The sequence below is a fragment of the Typopeltis vanoorti genome, chromosome 7 (genome assembly GCF_054136105.1).
Source record: "Typopeltis vanoorti isolate ZY-2024b chromosome 7, IOZ_Tvanoo_1.0, whole genome shotgun sequence".
Taxonomy (NCBI): Eukaryota; Metazoa; Arthropoda; class Arachnida; order Uropygi; family Thelyphonidae; genus Typopeltis; species Typopeltis vanoorti.
In genome coordinates this window covers 122,327,294-122,351,970 of record NC_143555.1, presented here as the reverse complement: position 1 = coordinate 122,351,970, position 24,677 = coordinate 122,327,294, and the positions used below count along the sequence as shown (strand labels likewise).

The 24,677-nt window shown below is 35.2% G+C and overlaps 1 protein-coding gene across 2 annotated transcripts in view; it reads right to left on the bottom strand.

The window, feature by feature from the left end:
- The window catches only part of LOC150105011 (CCA tRNA nucleotidyltransferase 1, mitochondrial-like), an 83,366-nt gene that overhangs the window by 18,385 nt on the left and 40,304 nt on the right, over positions 1 to 24,677 (bottom strand). For both annotated transcript variants that reach the window (XM_090396101.1, XM_090396100.1), the window contains exons 5-6: positions 18,275 to 18,360; positions 15,936 to 16,043 (exon numbers count right to left, since the gene is read on the bottom strand). In XM_090396101.1, coding sequence (XP_090252227.1) covers positions 15,936 to 16,043; positions 18,275 to 18,360 — 194 coding nt within the window. The remainder of the gene's footprint in view (positions 1 to 15,935; positions 16,044 to 18,274; positions 18,361 to 24,677) is intronic.

Below are 24,677 nucleotides of genomic sequence, written 5' to 3'. Positions count from 1 at the left end.
GTGCATTGCATAAAGATCAGGCAGCACACTTTATAAACAAAACAAAGATGTTTATTAAAACTAAACTGCAATTATACAATATCACATAATAAGAAAGGGTTCTCTCTTAACTCTAAGCATAAAATTTCAGCAATTTAACATTTAGTATATGCATGGAGTCATGCAACATATTATAACAACACTTAAAGAAAACTATCAGCCCTTCTCATTTCTAGGATTATCGTGTTCTATAATTTTTAACAAGTATCTCCAACTATATTTGTGAACAATTTATTCTTAGATTAATTTTTTCTTTTAAGCTTACACGGTGATCCGAATACATTTCTGAAAATTATGGAGACAACTACCGTGTTTGAATAAAAACTTTAGTTTAATATAACTAAAATCTACATTCCACGTTTCAACCTTTATGTCAAGGTCATCTTCTGGAGCGTACACACTATACACAGAAAACAAGCTCATGGAATTCAGGAAACAGGTAATTTCTGGTGGCCCTTAAAAGATTAAATTACATAAGAAAAGGTACAAGAGAAGCGACACATAACGTTAAGATTAATATTAATGAATATCACTTAACAATGGCGCAACCGACTTAACAAAGAGGTACATGCGATAGAATTTGATATAGCGGCTGAAGTAGGAAAAGATAAAATTAATTATATTGCCTCGATATATCAATATCAGAGATATATGATACAACACCCTTTAATGTATGGAATGGCTATGGCTTTACTATAATCCAGATCCATTTTTGTTACAGCCATTATTTATGAATGTGTCACTGATGATTTTTAGTTCTTGTTTCAGGGCTTGCTGGTTAGAGCAAATTGTTGTAGCTCTGTTTTTAAGGGTGTTAATGACTCCATATTTTTGTGATGGGTGGTGGTATGAATTAGCTTGTATGTAATGGCTCGTATGTGTCGGTTTTTGGTAGACTGTGAAGGATAGACTGCCTGAAGAAAGACGTGTGACTAGTGTGTCTAGGAATGGGAGTGCGTTTTGATTTTCAATTTCGAGGGTAAATTGTATGCGTTCGTGTTGTTTGTTCAGGTGGCTAAGGAATGTGTTTAGTGTTTGTTGCCCACATGGCCAGATAGCGAACACGTCATCAATGTATCTAAGCCAGACTGAAGGTCTTATTGTGGCAGAATCAAGAGCCCTTTGCTCAAAAGTTTCCATGTAGAAGTTAGCGATTGGGGTTGGGGGGGGGGAATAGTGTCGAGGGCTGTACCTTCTTTTTGTTGGTAAAATTTGTTTTGCCACATGAAGTAAGAAATGGACTGTAGTATGTGAGCAAAGAGAGCCGTAATGTCGGGCAGAAATTTGTTCTGTAGTAGGAGAATTGTCATCGATGGGGACATTTGTGAAAAGGGCAGAAACGTCGAAACTGAATAATAAGTCGTCTTTGTCGAGTGTTATGTTTTTAATTTTGTTTATAAAGTGTTGTGTGTTCTATATGTAGGAGGGGGAATGACTTACCAACTCCTTGTGTGTTGACGCTAATTTCTTGGCTAAGTGGTAATTATGGCTGTCTATTCCTTCCACAATTTTTCGAGCGGTACATTTTGTTTGTTGTTTTGTTTTTTTTTTGTTTGGGATCCCATATATTCTGGGGGCAGCAGGCATAGTGGGGCTTGAGTTTTTTAAAATTGTCCGGTGGCCAAGATGTAACGAACTTGAGTACTTTCTCTGTTTTATTCTTTATTCTGTTTGTTGGGTTAAAATTTACCAGCTTATATGTGTTGTTATTGGCTACTAGTTGATTCATCTGAAGTATGTATGCTGACCTGTCAAGGACGACAGTGGCATTGCCTTTATCCGATTTCGTTATTATTATGTCTTGGTTGGATTTTAATGACTTAATTGCTGCTAGTTCTGTTTTTGTGAGATTGTTTTGTATGGTTTACTTAATGTTCAGGACATTACTAGTTTCTAATGTATTTTATCGGCTATATTGTTAGGTAGCAACCTGATGCCTCTTTCTATGTGGTAGATAAAATCCAATTTGCTTACCTTTTTATGTGCTATTGCATAGTTAAGTCCTTTATTAAATAGTGTAAGTTCACTGCTGTTCAAGGTGTGGCTTGATAGGTTGATTACATGGTTCTTGCTTGCCAGTGGTTGATAGCTCCTTGTCTCCCTTGTTTGTTGTTCATTGTTGGTGTCGTGACGTTCTATTTTCATGTTATGTTCTAAATCCGCCATCTTGCTAAAAGTCACTTTCATAAAATAAAGGAAAACTAATTGCAAATTAATCACTGATCTAAGGGTAGAGAAATTTCTATTATACTGCGCCACTCTATCCTTAGATAAGTCTATATGAATTAGTAAGATTAATTCAAAATTAGTTAGCAGTCTTTTCACTCATTCAGGCCGATGGTATTTATTTTCTTTCCTTCTGGGATTCCCGCTAGATCCGAATTTTTGTGAACGGTGCAGTAAAAAGAAATTCAGGCAAACACAATATTTAAATTAACAAACAAAACATTTAATATATGGTTATATAACAAATACATGTATTCCACTTTTAAATATGACAACTCAGTCAAGCTAGTACATCAGGTCAAGTCATTCACAATAAATCAATCTTCCAAACTTTCACATACAAATACAGTTTCAGAATCACAAAGTTTCTTTACTCAATTTACTACAATAGAAATTCTTAATTAATCAGTTTCCTTGTATCTCTCAACTATACTCTACGATTAACTCGTAACAGGCACTAACCACGGTAGATATCACTTCAATGTCTATATTTTCAACTCTCAGCCTCGATGGTAAGCTACAGTTAAATTTTAGAAACAGCGCAACGGAACTAATACTTAAATCTGCATACACTGAAATAAACTAATATGACTGTCCTTACCAGAAATAATCTTCAGTACTTCCAATATTTTGTGAGCACATTTTCAAATTGTATTTATCACACTTGCGAAACATTAAATAACTAAAACATTACTAATCGCTCTTCAAAAATCCAGATAACAACTATAAGGTACATTAATTATTCTTATTTATCATTCATCAACTAGTTTAACTTCGTACAATTCCTTTTTTCGTAGTATAGAAATAAGTCGTAATTGTAGACTGACTGGATTTATTCAGAATTCTTCTTTGAATGTCCAGTTCTCTAATTATCCGATTACGGCAATAATTTCCTTTATTACTACGGCTGACTTTGCTTTCAGCCAACTATAAGATTCACTTATGAAAAAAATATCTACTCAATTCTTCCCTAAGAACCTTTTAATTACATCTACTTCTTTAGTTTACTTCCTTGCTACCTTATAGTTCCAAAGTTCCGTTCCGACCCTCACTTACAACTACGTATCTATTTTCTCTCTTCTCCACAAAACGCTCCCTTCACACGCGCCCGTTTATTTTCACGCGTCTCCATGACAACCGATAGACGTAAACATTCTCGCGAATGTTACATTACGCTATACAACTACATTGAGTTATTACATAACATTAAGCTTTCACAAAAGGAATAAATAGAATGATCGCATTTCAATAAATGCGCAGTTAAACTACAAATATAAGTTCTTACAATATTGACATAACAATAAATAAAACAGCTTAATAACATTTAATACAGAATCTATTTACCATTAACACATTTCTTTGATTAAGCAATTAAATATTTGACATAATTAAGGTAGTTATATAATATCAATTATAATTTATGTTATTTACATTAAATAATATCTACAAATATAGTTCTTATGACGGAAAATCATGTTGGATTCTGAATCAAACAACATTTATTCTATTTTCTACATAATTAGAATCCAACAAAGGCTTACTCTTCCTCTGAAAAATTTTTCCTTAAAGAAAAATTTTTCACTCTAAACCTTTAGGTGGTGGAATCAGATTTCTACTACTCTCCTTTTTTTTTGGGGGGGGGGGGGGTCTTAGGTTATACCTTGTTTGGATGAAACTCCGTCCTGTGTTTTCTACAACGCATGTACTATCTTCTACAACTTCTCGGTCTTTACTTAGATTCTTACTGTCATTATATTTGACTGTAGTATAACTTCTATTTTGGTGACTGATTCTTCTGGTTTTCCTTCTGTAATTATTTAAGTCCTTATAATTGTCTCCTCTTCTCATATTCTTAGTTCTGATATGCAAAGCTGATATCTCAGTAAAATTAATCTCAGCTGGTAATTGATTCTCAGTACAAATCTCATGCTCAGAATCAGATACTTGAAGTTTTGATGTCAAGTCAGTGTCAAGTTGAATAACAGGCTGATCAAGTATAGTAGAGCTTAAATCAGTATTTTTCACAGCTTGTTTGTCTATAGATGATTGCATCTTATCAGGTTGTTCTTCTTGATTAGGCACACAAAATCTTCTTGTTAGTTGCCTTGTTCCTGTGCACTCAGAGTTATTGTTTTTTTTAACACGTATTCTTCTATTCAATATGGATATTTGACCTGTGGAAAAGTCACAAGAGAAGTGATGCTTCTCCATAAAATTTGTTCCTAATATTATGTGAGCATTTAAGCTAGGAGAGAAAGGGACTATCAATAGATCTTGATATACACAGAGGTTGATGTCAGGTATATAAATTTGTGCACGAACTTTTTCATATGCTGTAGATCTCGAATTAGAAAGAGTGGAAATTCTTACAGGTCTCCATAAATTGGTGACATCTTTCCATAATTTATCTCTTAACTTTAGGAAATAATGCTTACTGATGATTGAGGCATTACAACCTGTGTCAAATAGAATGTTACAATTATGACCTTTGACACATCCTGTAACCTTCATCATTAACTCTCTTGATCTAGGGAAATTTTGAGCTTTATTATATGTTCTGTTAGAAATATGTCCAAAATTAGAGTTTCTTCTGCTGTTAGAGTAGTTTCTTTTATTAAAGTAGCAATTCCTAGCGATGTGACCAATCTTGTTGCAATTAAAACATTTGGGAGGATCTCCATCATCTCTGAGAAATTTTCTCCTTGTCTGAGCTTGAGGATCAATGGGAATTTGCTGTCGAACATTCTCCAGGGCTTCCACTACTCTATCCAATTTAGCCAATATTGGTTTGTTTTGCTTCTCAACCTCCAGTTTGACAACTTTACTAATATGTTCTGCTGTGGGATTGAAATTTTCTTGAAATCCAACAGTCATTTCTGTCAATTTTTTCATTACTTCATCTAATTTATTCTTCATTGGCTGTTGCAATTTTTCTACTTCCTGGTGAACAATGTCTTTTACTTCCTTGAATAATTTCTTGTTGGTTTGTTCTTTTGTGTCGGACATACAGTTTTGATCAATAGGATTCTCTCTAATGATTTTCCTTTCATCTTCTTTCTTTCTGCTCTCTTTTGAGGATTTATTTACTCCTATGGAACAATCAGTTGTTTCTACTATGTTTACAAGGCCAATATTAGATGAAAGGCAAAGGTCTCCAATCATTTGTTCCTTTTCCTTGACAGCTATAAGACATTCCTCTAGTGAGGTTATCTTCTTCTTATAGGCTGTCTCCCTCAGTTCTTGTCTGACACCTTGTCTAAATTGTTGATAAACTGCCCAATCCAAATGAGGTTTGTCTTCATTGGATACATTTAAACTTTCAGAGAGAGTTAGTAATCGATTGTAGAAGTCACCAACACATTCTTTGTCCTTTTGTATAATCCTCTGTAGCTTCCACAAATTTGGTCCAACACTCCTCCGTTTACAAAACTGAGATAGCAAGACTTCCTTAAATTTCTTGTATTCAAAAGTTTCCTTAAGTACAGGAGATGAAAAAAAATATGTCTTAGCTTTACCAATTAGTTTGTTTCTAAGTAATACCAACAACTGAAAGTCTGTCTAACCTGCTGTTTCTCTGAGTTTCTCAACATAAGTAAAAAAAAATAATACATCATCAGAGTCTTCTCCTGAAAATTGGGGAATTACTTGTTGGGGATTCATACTTCTAAAAAATTCACTGTTTTCCATCTCTGAATTGGAAGTAACAGCCATTGTGATAATTGGAGCGTCAATTCAAATAATATAATCCTTTAATTTCAAAAAAAAAACTTTATCTTTGCCTGATTTCTGATTACAACCAGTTCATTGTGATCTATTCAATTTACCTTTTAAATTTTCAGGGAGCAATTTCACAATTATTATTACCAAGTTAAATTAAATCTGTTAATCTACAGCTGTTAAATTACTTTCTATCAATTAAATCACATCCTGCCGACTGCGCCATTTGTCGTGACGTTCTATTTTCATGTTATGTTCTAAATCCGCCATCTTGCTAAAAGTCACTTTCATAAAATAAAGGAAAACTAATTGCAAATTAATCACTGATCTAAGGGTAGAGAAATTTCTATTATACTGCGCCACTCTATCCTTAGATAAGTCTATATGAATTAGTAAGATTAATTCAAAATTAGTTAGCAGTCTTTTCACTCATTCAGGCCGATGGTATTTATTTTCTTTCCTTCTGGGATTCCCGCTAGATCCGAATTTTTGTGAACGGTGCAGTAAAAAGAAATTCAGGCAAACACAATATTTAAATTAACAAACAAAACATTTAATATATGGTTATATAACAAATACATGTATTCCACTTTTAAATATGACAACTCAGTCAAGCTAGTACATCAGGTCAAGTCATTCACAATAAATCAATCTTCCAAACTTTCACATACAAATACAGTTTCAGAATCACAAAGTTTCTTTACTCAATTTACTACAATAGAAATTCTTAATTAATCAGTTTCCTTGTATCTCTCAACTATACTCTACGATTAACTCGTAACAGGCACTAACCACGGTAGATATCACTTCAATGTCTATATTTTCAACTCTCAGCCTCGATGGTAAGCTACAGTTAAATTTTAGAAACAGCGCAACGGAACTAATACTTAAATCTGCATACACTGAAATAAACTAATATGACTGTCCTTACCAGAAATAATCTTCAGTACTTCCAATATTTTGTGAGCACATTTTCAAATTGTATTTATCACACTTGCGAAACATTAAATAACTAAAACATTACTAATCGCTCTTCAAAAATCCAGATAACAACTATAAGGTACATTAATTATTCTTATTTATCATTCATCAACTAGTTTAACTTCGTACAATTCCTTTTTTCGTAGTATAGAAATAAGTCGTAATTGTAGACTGACTGGATTTATTCAGAATTCTTCTTTGAATGTCCAGTTCTCTAATTATCCGATTACGGCAATAATTTCCTTTATTACTACGGCTGACTTTGCTTTCAGCCAACTATAAGATTCACTTATGAAAAAAATATCTACTCAATTCTTCCCTAAGAACCTTTTAATTACATCTACTTCTTTAGTTTACTTCCTTGCTACCTTATAGTTCCAAAGTTCCGTTCCGACCCTCACTTACAACTACGTATCTATTTTCTCTCTTCTCCACAAAACGCTCCCTTCACACGCGCCCGTTTATTTTCACGCGTCTCCATGACAACCGATAGACGTAAACATTCTCGCGAATGTTACATTACGCTATACAACTACATTGAGTTATTACATAACATTAAGCTTTCACAAAAGGAATAAATAGAATGATCGCATTTCAATAAATGCGCAGTTAAACTACAAATATAAGTTCTTACAATATTGACATAACAATAAATAAAACAGCTTAATAACATTTAATACAGAATCTATTTACCATTAACACATTTCTTTGATTAAGCAATTAAATATTTGACATAATTAAGGTAGTTATATAATATCAATTATAATTTATGTTATTTACATTAAATAATATCTACAAATATAGTTCTTATGACGGAAAATCATGTTGGATTCTGAATCAAACAACATTTATTCTATTTTCTACATAATTAGAATCCAACATTGGTGTTTAATGGGGAGGAGGTCTCCTGATTGGATGGATTCCTGTGATTGGCTGCCATATTTCGCTGTTGTTTCAAACTGTAGAATTTGGTCTTGAGTTTTCTTTATTCTTTTCCAAGGTATATTTGGCCGAATCGTCAGTAATTCTTTCAAGTACTTGTAGAATGTCTGGATTAATATAGCTCAATAGTCCAGATTGCAATTTTGAAACCAGATTTTGAGTTATTGCTAGGTTTTGGCAGGCGGTTTGGATCTGTTCTCTAAGCATTGCTTTTTCTGTGTGGTCATAAATACAGAGTGCTTTAGTGGATGTAAATTTATTTTTCAGCCTGATGCAAATAGGAATAAGGTTATTGTCTCTGCATCTCTTTAAAAAGGCCAGCCGATTGATCAAGAGGGAAATACGTATCTTCAACTTACCATACTGATTGCAACACTTGTGGATATCATTTCCATGGATGATCTGAATCCTTTCTTTTAAGCTTACACGCTGATCCAAATACATTTTTGAAAATTATGGAGGCAACTACCGTGTTTGAATAAAAATTTTAGTTTAATATAACTAAAATCTACATTCGATGTTTCGACCTTTATGTCAAGGTCATCTTCTGGAGCGCACACACACTATACACAGAAAACAAGCTGCACTACAATCAAACTGGTTTGTTAAAGTTACTCTGACCAACCGCTACAACAATTGTTGGCCTGACCTCTGGTGAAAAAAAAAAAAAAAAATTATACATCAATGCTAGAGCCCTATTATTAGTGTTATTTGTTGGTTGTAGAAATACATTGAGCGCAACAACAAGTCTATGTATCTATCTATATACATATGTTAACATCATGATTATACATGTACATTCCAGCCAGTTGGTATGGAATGGTTTCTAATACTAGCTGAAGATTGGCTAGAGTCCTGACTTATGCTGGATCTTATATATTAGGTATGCTGAATGTGTGCCATCCAGAATTTTGGAATTTTTATGCCATCTTTGTTGTTGATATTTGGGTGGTTTATCAGGATTTCGCAGGTTTCCTTAAATTTCCTTTCAAACCAGGTTATTGTATGGTGTAAAGAGCAGGTGCTTTTCCAGTTGATTTGGTGTAAGGTGTTGAGCATGTGATCTGAGAGGCCTGCTTCACCATAATGGTTATATTTAATCGGTCTTATGTGTTCTTTCTTACGTATAGGGATTGTCCGTCCTGTTTCACTAATGTACGGTAAGTTACAGGTACAACAGATGCAATAGACTCCAGGATGTGCCAATGGAAGGAGAGGATCCTTAGAGGAGCTGAATTTGGTTTTAAGTTTAGTGGGTGGTTTAAAGGTGGCATTTAGGTTATAATGTTGTAGGATTCTGTTGATTTTTTCTGATAACCCCTTTAATGTATGGGATGGCTATGGTTTTACTGTAATCTAGATTCGTTTTTGTTGTTGTTTCATTGAGTATTTTTGTTATAGCCATTATTTATGAATGTGTCGCTGATCATTTTTAGTTCTTGTTTCAATGCTTGCTGGTTAGAACAAATTGTTGTGCTCTGTTATTGTCCGTGCAACCAGATAGCGAACACATCATCAACATCTCTATGCCAGACAGTCAGTCTTAGTGTGGCGGAATCAAGAGCCCTTTGCTCAAAAGTTTCCATGTAGAAGTTGTAGCGGTTGGTCAGTAACTTTAACAAACCAGTTTGATTGTAGTGCAGCTTGTTTTCTGTGTATAGTGTGTACTCACCTTGGCATAAAAGTCAAAATGTTGAATGTAGATTTTCAACTGTAGACAGGTCAACAGACATACCAGTTTGATTTTTCAGATGAATCAACTAGTAGCTGATAGCAACACATATAAACTGGTAAATTATAACCCAACAAACAGGATAAAGGATAAAACAGAGAAACTACTCAAATCCATTGCATCTTGGCCACTGGACACGGTTAAAAAACTCAAAAACCACTACACCCGCCACCCCCAGAATACACGGGGTCCCGAAAATACACAAACAAAATGTGCCGCTTAGACCAATTGTGAATGGAATAGACATAACACTTTATAAACAAAATTAAAAACATAACATTCAACAAAGATGACTTATTAGTCAGTTTCGACGTTTCTGCCCTTTTCACAAATGTCCCCATTAATGATACAATTCTCCTACTACAGAACAAATTTCCGCCCGACATTACGGCCCTCTTTGTCCACGTACTACAGTCTGGTTACTTCGTGTGACAAAACAAATTTTAGCTACAAAAAGAAGGTACAGCCATGGGCTCACCACTATCCACCCCAAATGGAAACCTTTCAACAAAGGGCTCTTGATTCTGCCATGCTAAGACTGTCAGTCTGGCTCAGATATGTTAATGACATGTTCGCTATCTGGCCGCACGGGTGACAAATGCTAAAGACATCCTTTGGCCACCTGAACAAACAACACAAATGCATACAATTTACTATCAAAATCAAAAATCAAAACGCAGTCTCATTCTTAGACACACTAGTCACATGTCTTTCTTCAGGCAGTCTATCCTTTACGGTCTTCCGAAAACCGACACATATACGGGCCAATACACACATGCTAATTCATACCTCCCACCCATCACATAAATACGGAGTCGTTAACACCCTTAAAAACAGAGCTATAACAATTTGCTCTAACCAGCAAGCTCTGCAACAAGAACTAAAAATCATGCACGACACATTCATAAATAATGGCTATAACAAAAATACCATTAATAAAATACTCCATAAAATAACAACAAAAATGAATCTAGATTACAGTAAAACCGTAGCCATCCCATACATTAAAGGGTTATCAGAAAAAATCAACAGAATCCTACAACATTATACCCTCAATGCCACCTTTAAGCCACCCACTAAACTTAAAACCATGTTCAGCTCCTCTCCTTCCATTGGCACATCAGGGAGTCTATTGCATCTGCTGCACCTGTAACTTACCCTACATTGGTGAAACAGGACAGACAATCCCTATATATATAAGAAAGAACACATGACACATTAAATATAACCATTATGGTGAAGCAGGCCTCTCGGATCACGCGCTCAACACCTTACACCAAATCAACTGGAAAAGCACCCGCTCTTTACACCATACAAAAACCTGGTATGAAAGGAAATTTAAGGAAGCCTGCGAAATCCTGATAAACCACCCAAATATCAACAACAAAGATGGCATGAAAATTCCAAAATTCTAGCCAATCTTCAGCTAGTATCAGAAACCATTCCATACCAACTGGCTGGAATGTACATGTATAATCATGATGTTAATATATGTATATAGATAGATACATAGACTTGTTGTTGCACCCAATGTATTTCTACAACCAACAGTTAACACTAATAATAGGACTCTAGTTGATGTATAATTTTTTTTTTTCCACCAGAGGTCAGGCCAACAATTGTTGTAGCGGTTGGTCAGTAACTTTATAACAAGCCAGTTTGATTGTAGTGCAGCTTGTTTTCTGTGTATAGTGTGTACGCTCCAGAAGATGACCTTGACATAAAGGTCGAAACATGGAATGTAGATTTTAGTTATATTATACTAAAGTTTTTATTCAAACACAGTAGTTGTCTCCATCATTTTCAAAAATGTATTCTTAGATTAACTTTCCAGTCCTGAACTATATTAAGTACAATAAATGTCCCGTGGACTCTCAGTCAATTTTACATATCTTAAGCAAACACAACAAAATGTACTCACATATCTTCTTTAGCAGTACTATATACCTGTTTCTTGTTCCTTTGGCTTCTCATTCATTTCAAGTTTTGACTTCCACGCAAAGATTCTATCGTCATTGTCATCTCACATGGATGACTCCTGGGGCTTCAAGCAAATTTTTACCGATGTTTCTGAATCAGCCGAAGCGGTCCAACATTCGAGGCACTTAGCAGACTGGCAATGCATGCTGGTCTTGCTTCTCTTCTCCTCCAGTGACTTCACGGCTCCTGTGGCTATCCCTCGCAACCTCAACCAGGCCAACGAACACTATGCACGGACTGGATCTGAAGTTCTCTCTTCTCCTCTCCTTTTTTTTTTTTTTTTCTTAGATGACCTTCTTTATATGATTTTTCGTGTACCTGGACTGAGGGTCGAAGGCCCCGAATATTCCCGTGCAAAAGGTCTTGACCTTCATGTTAATGTTCACTTTTAGTTCTCACAGAATACACACCCATAATCCTGTTTTCAAAAAGGAGAACTGCTTCAAACTAAACTGCTTTTTATCGCTGTCCTTGAAGCTTGCATCTGGCTGATTCCGAGCAAAATTAAAAATCACTTACATTGTATACAATTCCTACATCAATACTGTGTCGATTTCTAAACCATTGCCCTTGAATCTTACAATTTAAACATTTACTGTTTTGCACAAACTTGCATGTTAATTTCTTGGAGTTAAATACATGGGGTTTTTATAATATTTACAATGTTAATACAAAACTTGTTTAGCTTGTTTACGAGTTCTAAACTCTGTAAAAGTCGATGCAAAAAACAAGGAAAAATCCTACTGCATCGAATTTTACAACCATATCCTCTACACTCTAGCTTCTCATGATGTTGCCTTCACAAGGACAAAATACACTAATTAACTGATCATTGAATACTTCAACTATATCATCTTCATAGGCTACCAATCTGCCAGTATCATCAACTACCATCCTCCCATCATCATTTTCCCTTCTACTTATTGAATATATCGAAAGAGCTCACTTATTGTTCTTAGCTTGATTGGCTAATTTCTTCTCATACTGCACTTTTGATATTGTTACCAACAGAGTCAACTTACTGGCCTGCTCTCTGTATACTCTTAATGCAATCGATCATTACCAACATTTATCATGTGTTGTCTCCACAGTGCTGCCTTCTTCCAGATTTCATGCTTAATCTCTTTATTCATCTTTTTACTCCTATCTTGTTTAGTCTTTTCACCTTTGGAATACACTGAGACGTTGCTGCTGTTAAATAACTCTTGATCAATGCCCATGCAGTGTCTGTCTCTTTCGCACTTACCTCCTCTTTCCATGCTATAGCTCCAAATTATAAAAAGCTCCTAGGCTTTTTATAATCACTAGCCTTGTAGCTAAATATATATCCTTTCTTTATAGAAGTTCTCAAATGACTGACTGTAACCGAGGTGATCACTCTCACCAACTGAGGGAAGATTATCACAAGTTTATTCACTTGGTTATACTATAAATTATAGATGCCAAGAAATTATATTCTTGGTTTCATCCTTGATCCAAATGTAAGCAAAAAAAGTTTGCATGTGAAGTAACTTCATGACTGGGCTACTTGTATACAGAGGCTAATGACTTCACATCAATTGCCTTAGTATCCCATAATGCAAAGAACATATCCTTATGGACAAGTATATAATGCCACGCATTATGGGAAGGCCACTACCCAGACTGGTTTCGACCTTTGTTGAGGTCTCATCAGTGGGAGCCAGACCTCTGTATTACTTCAACCTTGGTATCACTTCTGGTCTGGCTCTCACTGATGGTACTTCAACAAAGGAAGGTCAAAAATGGTCTGGGCAGTGGCCCTTCCCATAATATATAGAATTATACTCCTTCTTAAGGATATGTTCTTTGCATTATGGGATACTAAGGCAATTGATGTGAAATTAATTTACATGCAAGCTTTGTTTGCTTACACTTGGATCAAGGATGAAACCAAGAATATAATTTCTTGGCATCTATAATTTATGAGGGAAGATTAGTCACTCCATTCACAATCACATTCCTCTGATGATATAACCAGATCTAAGACACTTAACCTCTGTTACATATTGCCTAAGATTATTGTCCCTTTAGAACTCAAGATATTCATTCTCCTTATTCCCTGATGCTATCTCTTCATTCTAACTAATATTGCCAAAAATGAAATCACCCAAAATGATCACCCTTTGCTTGCTCACTAAGCCAAGTTACCTATATATTTCTTTGTCACCACTTCCTGCATTACCTGGCCTGCAGCAAAACCCCACCAAATGTCTCAATTCTGTCAACCTCAACTTCACACAATACTGCTTCAAAACCAGTGCCACTTTTTTCCACTTGTATCTGAACCTTGTGTGACATAATTCCCCTGCTATTATCAGCAATACTCCCTCTCCCTTCTTGCCTTTTCTATCTTAACAAAAAACATCATATCCCTCTATTTCTATTCCTGTCCAGATGTCATTCCCATCCAACCATGTTTCATTTATTCCAACTATTTGCCATACATTCAATCAATGCAACAATTGCATCTCCCTTATTTCTGATACTCTTGGCATTCGTAAATAAACATAATTCATTTCTTGTTCAATAACCACTCCTACTCGTGCTCCCCCCCCCATGCCTGCAACTTCTTACTTGCTCCTGTCTGCTCACCTTCTGCCCCATATATCCCCCCCCCATGTATTCCAAGCCATTCCATTCATATGCTGGCCATCCACATACATGCATTAATTACTACTTTCAGAATCCACAGAGCTTACACCGTGTCTTCTTGACCTCCCTGGCCTATCCTGTTTCCCTGTCCAATTTGCATTTTCTGGTCTCTCTTTTTTTGATAATCTCCTGATATTCATTCTCACATTCTCCCTATAACCAACCAAATCATTCATTCCAACCACAACCACTAACCCCCTTGCACACTTACTTCCCATATCCAGTACCTCACTCAATCACCTTGTTCATTCTCCTTCCTGGAAAAGAGACCACCTTGTGCACCCTCTCATCAGACCTACCAAACCTTTTATGACAGAATCTCCATATAGTGCTATTCTTGAATCATTTGTTACTTTTTTCTCTCATATATCTTCCATTTTATTATTTTACTTTTCCGTTTGTAGCCACCATATGTCTACTTTCATTCTGCACACTCCTCATCTTAATCATTTCATTCTTCAACATTTGCATTCCAGCAATTGTTCCTGTTATTGTTTTGACAGTCAGACTTTCTTTCATTCCCACAGTAGTCATGCCAGCTCCTACTTCATCAGACATATGCACTTCCATTTCTGCCAAAGTTTGTAAAAGCCTACTCTGGACAAGCTTGAATAGCTCTTTGAGTTTATAAGTTTTTTTTTTTTTTTTTGCAAATGCAAGGTGAATAATAGTGTTCATTATGGTGAGGGGGGGGGGGGACTTCAAGCATAGCCATATGAACTGGGCATAGGAAGCAGTATAGTATTAACAGTAATGAAATTTGGACTTCTTGAGGGACAACTGTCTTAGACAGCAAGTAACAGAGCGAATATGATGATTCGAGAGTTTTGGGCTTGGGCATGCATCAGAGAATCTGATTATAACCGAGATGTCAATACTTACTTCCAGCTAGTGATACTTGTTCCTATGTTATTCTAACCTGGAGGATGAACAAGCATGCAGAAGTATTAAGGTAGAAGGAATTATATGGAACTGTAAGGCAGGCAACTAAAAAAAAACTTTGAAACCAGCTTAGAAAAGTACAATAGATGAAAGAATTTGAAGAAAGGGACATCAATAATGCATGGGAGATACTTAAGAAAAATTTGTTCACAGCAATCGTGGATTGTATACCTTGAGTAAAGAAGATAAAGCAATTTGGAGCAAAATGGATGACTAGAGAAATCACACAGGAATTGCAGATGGAAAAGAGATTATGGAAATCATATAAAGAGAGAGAGAGGTGGAGAATAGTTACATGAGGAACGTAATGCTCTGGCTAGGAAGGTGACTAGTATAGTAAGGAAAGAAAAAAATTAAAATATGAAAGAAGACCATCTCTTTCTTTTATGTGGATGGGGAATTGGTAGTAATCAATTCCTCATTCTTATTTCTATTGCATAAGTAAATAAGGGGATTAAAATCAAAATTTACTGGAATGGAGATTTATTCATACTGTATTCAGCAAGCTGAAAATGTAAATTTAGTTTGCGACTCAATTTCTAATTTATTTGGTTTAACAGATAAACACACTGATGTTGGAAGAGAATGAAACATTAAATAAACAGTGGGAGTTGAGACAGCATATCATGTGCAAGATGTTGTCCTTGGACTCCCTGGAGGTGTCAAATAACAAAAAATGTTTAAAAAATGGTAAAAAACTTACCAAGGAAAGGGCCAATTCCTAACTCAATCATTTTGCTCACAATATGTTTATGGTGGTTACCCATAAGTATCTTCTTTAGCTCTGCCAAAATTCTTTCACTTGAAATTTCTATAAGAAACATAATTTTTTCTAGAAGTTCATCTTAAAGAGAATGTTGTATTCTCATTATGACTGATATTAAGTATATTATTTTCTGCAAACAGTATTTAAATTTGGACTTAATACCATCAACGTTTACTACAATAAATACTATTATAGTGAATTCACTCAACAACAACAAAAAAAAAAAAAAAATAAATAAATAATTTAAAAAAAATTATTATTTTTTTTAAATTGCAGAAATCCAATTCTAGTTTCATGCTGTACATATTTTTAGCTCTTAGACTTCTAACTAGCTGAAATAAGAATGATATATTTCAAAATGGCAAGCTAGCATTAGTTGCAAACTGAAACTGTTAGGCATAAACCATTAATATATATAATTAGGGAAATTTGAAACATGCTAAGTTTGGTTTTATGGTAACGTTTTTTTAACTGATAGGTTGAACAGCCTTGTGAGAAGCTGTTCAACCTATAACTAATAAAAAGATCACTGGAAACATGCTGACAAAAACACAAGAAATTTAATAATACTTTATTAATTCCACACTGTCTACACCAAACTTGGTGTAGAAGTGTGGTCTGCATTCTTCAAAAATCTTACAGCCATGGACCTGGGATATAATAGGCATTATGCCACTGAACATGATAGCAATAACCAGCTTTGTTCTATTGCAAGCACTTTGTTAAATTCAATGTTTTAACTCTTCTTATATCAAGTAATATAAGACCAGTGTCCTGATGATGTGAGTCAATAATGACTTATGAAACTCATTTGGTTTTACTGTAATTTTAATAAAACTAGTTATTGTTACTAATTATGTGGTCTCTATATTGATTAATCAAATGAATAACCAGGAAGAGAGTTTATGAGAAAAAAAAGTGGGAGCTAAATTATATCTTTTAAGGATCTCTGAACCTGATTCAGAGATTCATGAATGTATGAAACTGGAGCTCACTATACAGGATCAGGGTTCTTGTGTAACAGATACAGTAGATGTTTTTTGAAGTGAAACTATTCTTGAGCATGATGCTTGGTGGTGTCCATTTCTGGTTTCAGATCATCAGGATTAGAGCAGACAACATGTGCAACAGGATGACTTAAACAAGCTGGTAGTATGGTATGGCAAAGAATAATACAATATAATATAATATAATTACAAGCTGCATACTACATTGGTGGAACTGGACTATGGGAAATTGGATGAGGCCAGGAATTTGGGCATGGCTGTGGACAGCTAGTTAAATGTTTGAGGGACATATTGCAAAAGGTGGCTGAAACAGCTCATAAGATTATTTAGATAATGAAGAACATACCGACAAGCAGGGATAGAGAAGTTATTATTCCTCTTTATAAAGCTTTAATAATGCCAAATTTGGTTACTGCACATAAATCTGATGAACCAGTTTCAGTGATGATGTGAAGATGGTGGTTAAGATCCAGGGATGAATGACTAAGCTTGTGAGAGGTCTGTGGAATTCTCTCTATGAGTGCAGACTGAATGTCTGTGGGTTACAAGCTAGTTGACAAGCAGTAAAGAGTGGACATGATACATATAAGTTATTAAAGAGGTTTTATAGGATTGACACAGAATGTTTTCGATACACAGCAGAAAGTGAGAGAATATGGGGTCATCCATGGAAACTGTGTAAGAGTGTTGTTAGCAAGTGTGTGAGAAGTAGACTTTTTGCTGGGATGGTGAATGGGTTGCTAGAGGTTGTTGTGAATGCTTTGTTGGCAAATGAGTTTCAGGAAAATTATGATAGGTGTTGTGTGAATATGGTTAGTATGGCTTCCCACGATGAATTTTTGATGCACTGGAGATGTGCGAGAAAAAAATACTAATGCTTAATAAAACATACATAAGATTTAATTTCTTAATAAACATAACTAACAATAACATTAAATTTCATTAAATGATGAACAAAGGAGTTGTTTAATCCAGTGTTAGTAAGGTGGGGTGTCACAGTTATAGTCAATTTAAAATCTTTGGAGTCTATGACACCCCACCATACTAATGCTAGGTTAATGAAATACAAGTAAATCCTTTAGTTATCCTGTTAGTTACTCTGTTAACTGCAAAATATCTTAATCAATGAATCACACTGTGGTGAGCAAGTTTTGTGTTAAGCTGCTTAGCAAAATCATCAATATATAGAGTTATCAACCTTCAGTATGAACATATACTCATATAATTTAATCTTATATATAATAAACAGATTCAGAGAATCACACTCACTTTTCAATCCATGTACATTATCTCGAATGGCTATCAAATTAGTTTCATCATGACAATCAGGATCACTTGCTATTCGTCCATAAAACCTGTATAAAATTATGCAAAACATGATATTAAATAAAATAAATAAAACATTATTTAAATTAAGGGGATATTAAATCCCACATTGTTTCAAAACGAATAAGAAACTCAAAGATCGGAATCAAAGAGTTTCATGCCGAATATAGTAAACTATAAAAGTATCGGCGACTACTAGCATAAGCTAAAGCACGTAGTACAAACTAGGACAACTCGTAGCAAAGGTGGATAAAGTTCTGATCACTATTCTTAGTATTTCCCATAATGTAAAACCCATCTCCTAGGAGATGTATGATGTTATACATTATGGTGGGAGGTCACTACCCAGACCGGTTTCGACCTTTATTGAGGTCCCATCATTGAGTAGGTAGACCAAATTAATACCAAGGGTATAGCAAAAAGAACTTATATACTTTGCTATACGAGTTGTCAAAAAGGTAAAGCCTATTGGCTCTTTATCTTTATATTTAAATAAATAAAACATATTCTGTGTTCAATAACATCTTTTCCTTTCAGTTGCTCATTATTTTTCTTCCTTTAAAACATGAGATTTAAAAAAAAAAAATAATAAATAAATATATATATATATACAGTCGATTCCGCTTAAATGGGACACGTTGGGACTAATCCATTTTGGCCCAATTAAGCGGCTGCCCCAATTAAATAAACTAATAATAAATTCTAAAATAAAATATGTAATATGCAGGCAAATGAATAAGTAGGTAAAAAAAATAATAATTAGGTACCTATTTTAATGGTTTATTAAACCAAAATACAGAAAATATTTGTACTATAAATTGTGCAGAAAAAATAATGCATACATTATAACTTTTACAATTTCAAATTTTAATTCTGCAAAAATGCATCAAGTGTAGTCTGTCTTTTGCTTTTGAAATTTTGCAGTTCTACAAAATCAGCACAGATATTCAGTGCGGATGTAGGGCTTCCTTCATTACTTTCCTGCATAAAACAATGCTGTAATCCAACTATAAATTTTTTGGCTTCACGATTAGTTACAAGCACAGGTGGGTCATCATTCTCATCATCGCATTCTTCGTCAAATTTTTGACATTTGGATTTAATGACTTCAACAATTGCATCTTCAAAGTTTTTGTTTTCATCATAACATGGTAAATTGTCATCTACTGTTGAAAATTCTTCATTATTCATGATAGGAGCTTGCAGTATGTCTTCATTTTCATCACTACTCAAAATTTCAAGAACCTCCAAAGGTTTTAAACTGCAAACAGCAAAGCAGTTTTGTATTGTGCTGCTTTTTATAGCTCGCCAACTGTCAGAGACAAACTGTATTGCTTGCAAAATGGAAATTTTTGCACTGATCTATCTGGCTGTTGATGAAGTTGTTAACAGGTTTTCATCAACGGATTCCAGTATGTAATTAACCAATTTTCCTTGATACACCGTCTTTAAATTTTTTATTATCCCCATGTTCATTGGTTGTACTAAGGATATTGTATTAGGAGGAAGAAATTCCAGCCTTATATTTTTTAGATTATCTAAATGAGGGTGTGCAGGACAATTATCAAGAAGCAACAAAATTTTCCTCTGCTTACGCTGTAATTCTACGTCCCAACTCGTAAGCCAATTCCGAAAAATTTCAGAAGTCACACGCATTACTATTGGCATGGTACTCTACTGGTAAACTCTCTATTTTTAACCCCTTAAAGCATTGAGGCTTAGCATTTTTTCCTACGATTAGTAATTTTCGTTTGTCCGTACCCGACATATTTGCACAGCATAACACAATAATGCGGTCCATTACCCTTTTATACCTTGACAGTACAATGTGCTTATAACACAGAAAGCCGTCTGGTGTAGCACGATAATAGTGGCCAGTTTCATCAGCACTGTAAATATCATCTGAACAGAAATTCTCTAAAAAAGTAAGGATTTTAGTATTTTGCCATTGTTCAGCACTTACATTGTCGGCACTGCCCTTTTCGCCATGCGCTTTTTTAAATTTGATATTGTGTCTCGCTTTCCATTGAGACAATCAACCAGCAGTTGCTTTAAAATCGTTATGGTCCAGCTTTTTAGCGATCTCCTCTGTCTTCGCCTTCAACACTGGGCTGCTGATATTCATGCCTCGCCTGCTAACTATAGAAAACCATTGATCTAATGCTTCTTCGACTTCTGGATCCTTTCCATCATGCTTTCTTTTGGATGTTCCTGGAATTTCTTTCTGTAATGTCCACTGCTCACGCAGTTGATTTTCTTGTTGTAGGAGACGCACTATGGTAGATTTTGGTACACCGGTTATATCAGCAAGTCTACGATGGCTTGTATTTAATGGCTGGCTTTTAATTTTATCCAGCAAAGCAATTTTACTTGAAAGTATAAAATCATTTCTTGGCATCTTCGCAAAGATTTAAAAATTTTAAATAAAATTGATACAATAAATCGATATCGCTAGGTACAGTATATAGTAAGGGTGGATTCTTAAGCAGACTTGTACTTGACAGACACACGATGAAAGATAACTGATTTGCATCACGCTAGTGTTGCCAAATATTAGTGTATGTAGTGTTGCCATATTTTTGAAAAATCCATAAAATATATCAAAATTGCTAAATTCCTTTTCAGCTACTGTCCCAATTAAGAGTTTAAATTATGTATTAATATGTTGGTTTGGTTTCTATTCTTTGAGATTTGGTCAAAAAAAAAAGCGGCTGTCCCAATTAACCAGAATCGACTGTGTGTGTATATATATATGTGTGGTGGTATCAAAAAATTTTGAGACTAGGTTTGTAACATGCCAAGAGATGGCAGCACAAGGCTGCACGCACAGTCACAGGGAGCACCTACCTTCATAAGTCAGTGTGCCAAAAGATATCGTCCTGTGTACATCGGGAGCTGCGCAACTGATGCTATTCTGACCACCTGTGTTACCACATCTGCGATTTCATCATGGACAGCAAGTTAGAACAAAGAGCAAACGATTTTGCCCAGTTTCATGAAATTCTGCATGAAACTGGGCAAATCTGCCACAGAGACATTTGACATGATTCGGTAAGTTTATGGCGATGCTGCAATGAGTCATTCGAGGTGTTTTGAGTGGCACGCGTGCTTCAAGAGAGGAAGACGATGAGAGATCAGGAAGACCTTCAACAAGCTCAACCCCCAAAAATGTCGAAACCATTCTGCAACTTGTGCATGAGGATCGTCGAAGAACACTCCACAACATTGCTGCCATTGTCGGTGTATCATACGGAACAGTCCAGGTAATCCTTATGTGTGATTTGAACATGCACCCTGGTGCTGCTAAGTTCGTCCCCAGACTGCTGACCCAGGCGCAGAAGGAACACTGCATCGAAGTCTGCCAAGAACTCTGTCAGCGTTCTGTGGATGACCCATCATTCATGTCGAGGATCATTACTGGTGACGAAACTTGGGTGTACGGGTACGACCCTGAGACGAAGCAACAGTCTTCACAGTGGAAGAGCCCATCATCTCCATGACCGAAAAGGCGAGGCAGGTCCGCAGCTCGACCAAGTGCATGCTCATCGTCTTTTTCGACATTCGCAACATTGTGCATCGAGAATTCGTCCTCAAGGGCCAGACCGTCAATAGCGAGTTTTATGCCAGATTTTAAGGCGTCTGAGGGAGAAGACTTTTGGCAAAAGTGACCAGATCTGTGGCGCATGAAAAACTGGATGCTCCACGACGACAATGCACCCTGTCACCGAGCTCTCCTCATACGTGAGTTTCTCACCAGAAACAACATGATCTCACTTCTGCATCCACCCTACTCGCCAGATTTGGCTCCTGCAGACTTCACTCTCTACCTGAAGATGAAGATCCAGCTCAAAGGTCACCGTTTTGACACCATTGGAAATCCAGTGCGAATCGCAGAAAGTGCTTGACATGCTTCGAAAAGAAGACTTTCAGGCACATTCCAGAAGTGGCAAGAACGCTGGGAGCGCTGTATTGATATGCAAGGGGACTGTTTTGAAGGCGATAGTGTGTAAACGTAGATAAATAAAGTAATTTCTTGTAAACAGAGCTAGTCTTGAAAATTTTTGATACCACCTCATATATATATGAGGTGATATATATATATATATATATTTTTTTTTTTTTTTTCCCCACAGAAAAATTCTGCAAGCATGAAATAAGTGGACTGCTAGTTTTATTGTCAGAAGTTATAAAATAGAAGACATACATTATGTATTATTCTAACTTGTGGACCATGTTTATACTGGACTATGGTTTGTTAAATTATCTGATTAGGAGTATAGGGAAACAAAGCTTAAGATATCCACTTGGAGATCTTCAAATGTGTTTGGGAAATGATACAAAATCAAAATCAGTCTATGGTTTATTCGTACTTGATTCTCAATTTATCCTAATATAATCATCTACAGAAGAAAATAATACACTAAACAGCTTGGAAGGGGTTTAGCACAAGTAATATATTACACACACACACACACACACACACACACACACACACACACACACACACACACACACACACACACATTCTGACTTATGCAAATTATCCTGAAAGGGCTATGAAAAAAAAATTCAGTTATAAAAAGTTTACTTATCATGCATACCTTACATGCCATCTAACAGCTGTCATCAGCAAGGCAGACAACCTACACAGGGCATGCTTGCACCTTCCTTACTATTGAACATGGTCTTGTTATATATTTGTATTCATATTCTTTCATAATTTTAGTGCTCATGTGCACTAGGGTAGAGTACAATCATGACTAAAAAAAAAAAGAACAGAAGTGGAAAAAGGGCACCCATAAACACACCAATATTGATCTAGAGATAAAAATGAAAATTTATAAAAAAAAATAAAATAATAATAATCTGGTACTTTTGTGATAATTATCTTTTCAAATAATTGTGTACTAGGTATATAATGTGTCCTGTTGCATATTTAGAAGATTCTGAAGTTGATTTTTGTGTCACAGCAGACATTAAAAACATATTTATCATAAGTTTCCCTTGCTGTGTGCACATGCAACAGTTAAATGTGATAGTAAAGGCATTTTTAACATTGATATGAAATTGGACAAACTGGAGGATGAATCATAATGCTCAAATGGATCATTTGGAGAAACAAATGATCCATCCTTCATTTGTTTCTCCAAAGAGAAACAAATGAAGCCTACTGGCTCTTTATATTTAAGTAACTTAATGGGTGCACCTTTTTGACAACTCGTATAGCAGAGTATATAAGTTCTTTTTGCTATACCCTTTGGTATTAATTTGGTCTAGCTACTCACTGATGAAGCTTCAATAAAGGCTGAAACCAGTCTGGGTAGTGACCTCCCACTATAATGTATAACAGCATATATTTCCTAGGAAATGTGTTTTACATTATGGGAAATACCAAGAATAGCGATCAGAACTTTGCCACCTTTGCTATGAGTTGCCCGAGTTTGTACTACATACTTGGACCACGTGCATTAGCTCACACTAGTAGTCGCCGATACTTTTACAGTTTACTATACTATATTCGGCATGAAACTCTCTAATTCCAATCTGTGAGTTTCTTATTCGGTCTTAAAACAATGTGGGATTTAATATCCCCTTAATTTAAATAATGTTTATATCGCTGAAATAAAGCCTATTGGCTCTTTATATTTAATATATATATATATATATATATATTTTTTTTTCCCCTGCTGGAAATAAAAATGCTAGTTATTCACCTACTATCAGCTTTCTTCCAGTAAAAGAAGATGATACATAAATAAAATACAAACTGAATTATAACCATAAATGTTTCCATGAACTGTACTAACCAGAAATACTTTGAAGCATTCTGTGAATAATTCATATTAATTTATTCAGAGGATTTTTTTAATATCAACTTCACACATGAAAGACTGCAAAACATAAAAAGTGATGCAGGTGTTAGCTTGGAAATGGTTGAGGAGAAAGAAAGACATATTAATATCTTTTTTAAATAGCTTGATGTTGTAGTCATTGGTGAAAACAATGTAAAGAAGATGAAAAGTTGATTTGGGAGGTTTAAGAGGCTGAAGAGTGAATGGATGTTGATCAATAGCTGAGCATCAACATCCATTCATGTTTTTACAGGCTTAATTTTGAGGGAGGAATTTTGGTGCATACCCAAAATGCAAGAACAATATTCTAAGGTTGATAAGATTTGGGATTTATATTATATTAGCAGGAACAAAGCTATATAACAGGGAGAAGACCTTCACATAGCTTTTTAAAGAATGTGGGGAAACAACAAGAAGGATTGAACATTCTGACCTAATGTTCAATCCTCAACTTTGTGTGATGCTTCCTTAATAGGTATCCACCTGGATACTAA